Raw genomic sequence first — 7,436 nt, forward strand, 5'->3', positions numbered from 1 at the left:
GCGAGTGCTCAATGTGGCGACCTCTGTCCTCTCCACAGGAGGAACCGGGAAGGAGGATGTTTTTCAAAACATAAGAGTCTAAGGGGTCACGCTCCTCCCCAGGACTCCTCTTCCCTTGTCCGACCCGAACCTACTCTCACCTCCGAGCTCCAGAAAAGCCGAAAAAGCCCCGGAAGAGGTCAAAGAGACTCATTCCGGCACTGACATTCGAACTTTTAAACCCCTCCCGTGGCAAGGGGGCAATCTGCCCACGATGTCGGAAATCGAGCGAAGCTTCTGTCCACGCTGCCGGAAAGCAAGCCTGCGGCTCGGATAAACTGTCGTAAAACGACCGTACGCCCGACGTGGAAGCGGAGGCGGGACGGCGGTCTTCGCGTTGGGAAGGCGTCATTACCCAGGTTTGCAGAGCCTTCTGCCTTTGGGAGTGAGCGTGTGGAATTCTTGCTTTCTATTACCTTCCTCCCAAATCGACTCTCCCGTCAACTAACCCGGCCCAATGTGTTCCGAGGGTTTGAATCTGGTTCGTACCCGGGCAGTGCCAGCAGAGGGCAGCCCAGCTGCGCAAACTGACCTGCCTGGGGCGGCTCGCGGCTCACCGCGCCCGGGGATCGCCAGCCTAAAGCGGAAGCCACCTGGCCCCTTCCACTGCCGCGTCTGTTTCTAGAATGACCCGGAGGACCTCTGCTATTTTAACCGGTTGGGCAGAACGTTTTACCAAGCTCCTAATGTGGACCCGTTCAGCGTTGAATAAAGACACGGGTTGCATAGACTTAACATTCTCCAAGTCTCCAGCTACTAGGGAGCCTTATAAGGAGTCTCTTAATTTTCCTAAGCGGGCTCTGCAATCCGCAAGATAAAGATTTCTAAGAGCAGGAGAGGGAGTAAGCTAGAAGAGTCCCCAGCGGGCACTATTAATTTGAGACTATAAAAGTACTCCTTTTACATGTTACTGGCTTTCAGAGCCTCCCCCTTCCCGTACCCCGCCCCAAGTCTTGCTCTGGATTCCTTTTCAAAGCACTGAGCTCGGCTGTGCTACATCTAAGTACTCAAGCAAGTCTACTGGAAGTAATTGGCCTCACGCTTCAGTTCTGCCAACCCACAGTCACGTTGCACTCTAATCTCCTCAGGATATTTGCCTGGACCCCTCTAAGTCATACTTAAGACTCCATGAAGTCATTTTTTCACTTGAACAGGCCTCTGCTCTTCCTCAATCCTTCCCCCTTTCCACCTAATTGTTATCCCTCTCCCTTCCCTGACGGAAATCTGTAGATGTAGCAGTTTCTGGTTGAAATGAAGATTTGTGGTGCTTCTTTCCAGTGAGCAGGTTGTGAAGTTCTTAGGGGTATAGGGAAGGGAATTCCTTCAAGGGCAAGATACTAGCACATTAAGGTCAGAGGAGTTCTTAAAGGGCAAAGATTTCATTTTATTCCACTGCCTTCGGGGCCTGCTAGAGGAGGCCCAGTTGGTACGGTAATACTTATTCACCAAGCTGGTCATCGACGAGACTGAGGACGTCCTAGACGGAGCAAGAATGGGCAGAGGCTGAAGGTAGAGGTTTTCTTTTTATATATACAAGACACATTAATCCATTAAATTTGAGGACACAGTAAAAAAAAAAAAAAAAAAACACTTCAACTAATTCATCTGACAATGCTGTTCATATTCATGACGCCATTTTTTTGTTTTGTTTCGTTTTCCTAATAATAAAGGAGGAGACTCAGGGCTGTTGGGCTGATATATATTTTGGGGTCCCCCCTCCCCACCTCATCCGTACACCACCAGGGTGAACAGGAAGAAGCAAAGGAAGGGCAGGGCCCACAGCAAAGTTTCATAATCTTGAATGCAAGGGGGGAGGAGGAGGAAGAGGAAAGGAAGGGGGAAAAAAAGGAGAAAATACAAATCCTATAATACATACAACAGGGTGGGGATGGTATGGGAATGGGACAGACATGAAGCTGAGACATGGGGTGGGCCGCTGGGGGTGGGGGGCAGCGGAACCCCCCCACATTCCTTTCTTTGATGCTGTTTCCATAGTTTCCAGGCTGAGAAGCCCTCTCAGAAGATGGGACCGAGAGAAGAGGGTCAGGGCCTCAGTTGGCCCCCCAGCTGTAGCTGTTGTAGGCAGACTTGTTGGTCTGGGGCTTCTGCGGGATGGAGCTGGTCTGGCTACGTTGCCCGCTGCCCGTCTGCAGGGGAATGGGAGGACGGTGGGGAGGAAAAAGTTGTCTAGTTAGTGGGACAAATTTGTAACATCTTCAGGTGGAGATGTGCAAATTAGCTTGCTCTAGCACTTTCCTCATTTGGAAACAGTACTAGGAAGTTCACTTCTCAACCAAGAAAATTTGGTTGCTAAAGCTCTCTCTTAAAAGCAAGGCATTTGGGACCTTTACACAAAGGAAAGATGATAATTGTGCAAGATAACCTTTGGAGACAGGACAGTGAGTTCCATTCATTTCCAATTCTACCTTCTTCACTACCCCACTGCCTTCCTCTGCTCTGAAAAATTGATACTATCTAGAGACAATTATGGCCCTTTGGAGGTAAGTGTCCCAAAGTGACTTACTTTACATTGATGCCTCAATTTGGAAAACTGTCTTTGAGAGCAGAGGCCCTCAATCTAGCCCCACCTACCCATGAGGGAGCTCTTGAGAGGTCACTTGCACCACTGCACCACCCACACCTCCAGGCCCAGCCTCCCCACCCCACATCTGTGAGTCTGTTTCAGGCAAGGAAGGAGAGACAGCCTGAGGGCATAAGCTCCAGATGCTGCCCCAAGAAATCTTTCCCATTCCAGTAACCAAGTGTTTCCAGAGTTGGGGAAGGGGAGAAAGATCAGAGGGTGCTGAGGAGGGGAGGAGGAGAGAGGAAGGGGAGGCCAGAGAGCTCAGCAAAGTGTTTGTGTTTGTGTATCCCGATTTGTGACCGCGCAACCTTTCAAGTTCCCTGAGGCTGTGGAGGTGAGATGGGGTCTGAAAGGGAGTGGGTTCAAGCATATCATTCATTTTCATTACCTGCTCCTCCTGCTGGCGCTGGCAACAGAGAACCATCTGCAAATATGGTAGCTGAGGCAGAACCAGGATATATGGAAAATAAAGGGACAAACTTTGACAATAGAACTCCACCATCAGAAAGGGAAGCTATAATGTTGGGGGCGGGGGAGGTTGGGAGAGGTAAGGAGGCATGACCCAGGTCTGACAGGATGAGGACAACTATGCTATGGGAGGAGGAGAAGGAGAAAGGCACCAAAGGAATTCGGTAAACAAGATTCCAACTGGCTTCTCTGACATTTCCTTTGCCGGCCGCCTGTGTTATGTGCGCTTGTGTCTGTATGTGCTGTGTGCCCATGGCCGGCGCTGGGGAGGGACTGGGTGAAGGTGGTGGGGAGGAAGGGCAAGAAAAGGAAAGGGAGGCAGTTGTAAGGGACAGGAAGGAAGAGGAAGGGGAAGGAGAGAGGGGGAGGGCTATTACCTGGCCATCCTGCTGCAGGTGATGGTGGAGGATCTGGGAGTGCGGCTGCTGATGGGGGGTCAGAATGTGCATAAAGGGGGCAGGTGGGTAGGCAGCAGCTGTGGCCGGATTGATGGGCCCCCCACTTCCTAGGGCTGAAGGCAAGTTGAAGGAGGCAGCAGGAGTACCGGAATGAAAACCTTGTTTCTCAAAAGACTGCTATCCAGGAGGAGAGAGAGTAAAAGGGATCAGAAAACTAATCCTGGGACTTTTGAGTCCAAGCTCCCTCCCCTCAGAAGATGTACCATGTCACTGAACAGGAACAGAGCGCCTGAAGTCAGACATTCAGGGTGCAGCCCCATTCTGCCCTTTCACAGCTGTGCGAATCTGGACAAATCACTCAATCTCTTTGCCTCAGTCTCCTCACATAAAACAGAGATGCTACTGACTTCTCTGTTGTAAGGATAAATGAGAGGATGGATGTGAAAGAGCTTACTCAAGTCTGAAGTCATACATGAACAAAGTGAAACTTGCTGATTATTTCAGACATCTCTGCCCATGTAGTTGGGTAGAAATTAGAATTCCTTGGCTATTTCAAAAGAAATGAATACAAAACTGAGTTATCCCCCCCCCCTTTTTTAAACATATCAAGGTATCTTGAGTGTTGAATGTCTTATCTATAAAACAGTCCCCTAATGGTCCTAATACTTTATAACAAACTTTTAGTTATTTATAGTGAGAGAGTACAAAGCAATACAACACAAACCTGTGGATAACTCAAACACCCCAGGTACTGGGTTGTCTCATTCCCCACACTCTTATGGATTTACTCATAAAGAATGGAATAAACTGGTTTCTCTTCATACCCTTACATGCTCTCTTACAAAGTTACGAAAAAGGTTGGGTAAAGGGGCCAGGACAGCCGCACAGCAAAGCACATGAAACGTTACAGTACTTTTGCCACATCTCATCTTAATACACTTGTCATTTTTTCTCAGAAGGCTATTTAAACTTCTTGGAGAAAGTGAAGTCTAAAGGATATAGTTCATTTAGAAAAGGTAGGATGGCTTTCCTGACACCTCTCCTAGGGCTGTTCTCGTTCACTCTATTTCTACCATTTCGCTTCCGCCTCCTGTGTCCATCCCTTTTCCACTGCTGTCCAGAGCCAGGCACCTACCTGGGTTTTGGAGTACACAGAACCCGAGATATCTGGCACGCCCGTGTTACTGGAGGTGACTGATACACCTGGGGGAGGAGGAAACAGACAGGAGGATTAGCTCAGCTAGCTGCCTGGCCCTATCCCTGGGACGAGGTCATGTCTGCAGCCTTTCTAGCTATAGCACTGCAAGGGAAGTTTTGTCTGTTTTTCCAGCTTCAGGTCAGTCCTCAGAGGTAAGAGTTCATAACATAAAGTTTCTGTAAGAGCTCTTCTGCCCTTTCCAAGTGTGTAGAGTATGTGTAGAACTGAGTTGTTTTGGGGGGAAAAAGGGGATATAACCAAACCTCACTAACATATAGAACCTTCAAAATACTTCTGTGCCAAAGTCCAACAGGAATGTAATAAGCTTTTCGAATCAAAGCACTCAAGCTCCACTCAGTCTGCCCCTAAAGACTTGTGTTCTGGCTCTTTCTGTTCATAAAGACACCTTTAGGCTCAAACCTACGTCTCTGCAGCACAACATAAGCACTGGAGAAGTAGTCCGTGTTGATCCCCAAGAACACCTTCCTGCTCAGGATCTCAGCTCACTCAGCCCAGCTTCTCCAGTCCTGGAACTTCTAAACTATACACTTATAATTTAAAGGGCTAGTACAAGGATGAATTTTCCATTTATACAATTTAAGCCTAAGCACAATGGGGTAGGGAGGGATGGGAAGGCAGACAGGGTAGGCTGTCTCCTATAGCCCAGGTAGAACATAAAAACCAAATGTCACTTTCAGTTCATAACTTCAGCTTCTTCACAAGATAAAAGCTCTAATACATTACTCTCCCCCCAAGCTTGCATGAAGTTTCCTGTTGGAAAAAAACTCTCTACTACCACTCCGACTTTAAGAAAATCAGAGTAGTACACCTCATTTTAATTTGTACTCCTCAAACTGAAATACTCATGCTAACATTCTACCTCCTGGGGTACAGGGCAATGTGTCAAGAGACAGGGATAAATAATCTAGCATCTTAGTAGAGACATTTTAAACAAAGATTTGAGGAAAGGTAACTTAACTAGGAATGTAAAGCATGATTTTTAAAAGCTGTATTAGTTCCCATTAAGTAAAATGAAACTTCAGATAAACTGCCTTTCTGGCTATACCATTGGGTCCTTCCCTAAGAACACACTCCTCCTCCCCTGGTTAGGAGCACTGCAATGGAAACGTTTTACAGAAGCCCTGTACTAGTGACCAAACCACAAAAAAGGAAGTCCCTACTCATCTACAAGTCAACAGAAACCCCCCCCTTTAAACTCTAGATCCCAAGTCCTCCCAATGTCTAGGACAAAGTCCACCTTCAAAAGCTAAGCCCATCTTGGACTGTCACTTTAGAATCTGCCAATAAAAGTGGCATCTCACCTTGGAAAACCCTCCCACATCATAAGTCCAGAGAGATCCAGGGAGGAGTAAACACCAACTAGGAAAAAAAAAGACACCAGAACTACAGAAACCAAGCATGAGAAAATACTTCCCCAGCTCCACAGTATCAACTCTCTATACTTTAAGAGCACTAAAAGTAACAGAAGGGAAAAATATGGGAACCTCTTATGGAGTCATTGGGTATTTTTTTCCCCTTTTGAAATCCCAGGTGCCCTTCTGGCAAATCACTAAATAACAGACATAACTTCAAGAATAATTCAGTCATGAAAAAGGCTAAACGTGATGCAGAGGTTTGTGTGGAAGGTTCAGAGTGAAGGTGGAATAAACATGATCTAAAAAGAACATCTTAAAGACAAATCAAAAGACACAATTTATCTTTACTGCAAAGGCTTGAACAGCTTACTTGGTCACCCTCTGCAAACTAGGGCTAGGTTGCCTACATAGGAGGGAGAAAAGACAAACTAAATTCTCAAGTTGGGTAATAGGGAACAATTTGGTTCCAATGTCTCCCTCCCTGGTCTCATTCTTTCCAGAGGCTGGGCTAGCTAGTCCAGAGGGTTTAACCTGGACACAGGGTTGAAGGACTGGAAATGTAGGAAGAGAGAATACTCTGTAGCAGCCAAAATTGCCTATACAGAAGCATTAGAGACCCTTGAAAATAATGGGTATTAATTCCCTGCCCCTTACCACAACTGGAAAGATCCCCAGATTGCCAAATTTTCTTGCTTTCCTTCCAACATTGGCCTCCTACTCTGCCTATTCCCCACACCTGAACAGTGATCATCACAAACAATACCATGTGGATGTGATGGAGGAGAAACCAGAACCAACCTCTCCAGCAGGGCAGCCCCTGCAAATGTTGGTTACACTCCACAGGACAAAATTATCCCAGGGAGCTGGGAAGAAATACAAGGAAAGCTGAATTAACCAAGGTTGGTTGACCTCATTGTCCAAGTGAGCTCTGTAAACAAAGGGTTGATGGCGTACTAGTTGGGCTAAGTGGAGATTTAAATGTCTATAGTCAAGGAGATGTCTAACCAAACCTTTCCTTTACATACTAGCTATACCTATTATGTACAAAATGACTAGTAATCCACAATCTCTGAAAAGCCATCAAGGAACTAAGAACAATGTTCTAAGTTAGCACTTTCCACATAGCCTAAAACATCAACTAGCTGGTTACTAATGACTTACCAGATCTCAATCAATCACTTGGCCTTTGGGAATCAGATGTGGGGATTAAGCCTTGTAAGATACTCCCTAACAACAGCTCTGAACACCGTCTCTTTTGCCTTTCACTATGACATAATACTCTTAATTTTTTTGTCCTTTCTTCTCTGCTTATGTCAGAGGCAAGGTGAAGATCTAAATGGAAAAGTGAAGAGATACACGCATCGGAGGATCGG

General features: G+C 46.6%; 2 protein-coding genes across 4 annotated transcripts in view; both read right to left on the minus strand.

The window, feature by feature from the left end:
* Window positions 1-704, minus strand: part of HAX1 (HCLS1 associated protein X-1) — a 7,704-nt gene extending 7,000 nt beyond the window's left edge. For 2 of the 3 annotated variants that reach the window (XR_003551281.1, XM_006159786.3), the window contains exon 1: window positions 141-694. Coding sequence is in view for 2 of the 3 variants with exons in the window: in XM_006159786.3 (XP_006159848.1) it covers window positions 141-391 (251 nt within the window). In the remaining variant the exon portion in view is untranslated. Of the gene's footprint in view, window positions 1-140 lie in introns of all 3 variants that reach the window. The other variant, XM_006159787.3, reaches the window with a different exon arrangement.
* A 1,212-nt stretch (window positions 705-1,916) lies between these two features.
* UBAP2L (ubiquitin associated protein 2 like) overlaps window positions 1,917-7,436 on the minus strand; it is a gene marked incomplete in the record, with an annotated part of 23,786 nt that continues 18,266 nt past the window's right edge. Inside the window, 4 exon segments of the mRNA XM_014592109.2 lie at window positions 1,917-2,186; window positions 3,012-3,062; window positions 3,469-3,666; window positions 4,625-4,692. Coding sequence (XP_014447595.1) covers window positions 2,091-2,186; window positions 3,012-3,062; window positions 3,469-3,666; window positions 4,625-4,692 — 413 coding nt within the window.

This window comes from Tupaia chinensis, unplaced genomic scaffold (assembly GCF_000334495.1).
Source record: "Tupaia chinensis unplaced genomic scaffold, TupChi_1.0 Scaffold000659_1, whole genome shotgun sequence".
Lineage (NCBI taxonomy): Eukaryota > Metazoa > Chordata > Mammalia > Scandentia > Tupaiidae > Tupaia > Tupaia belangeri.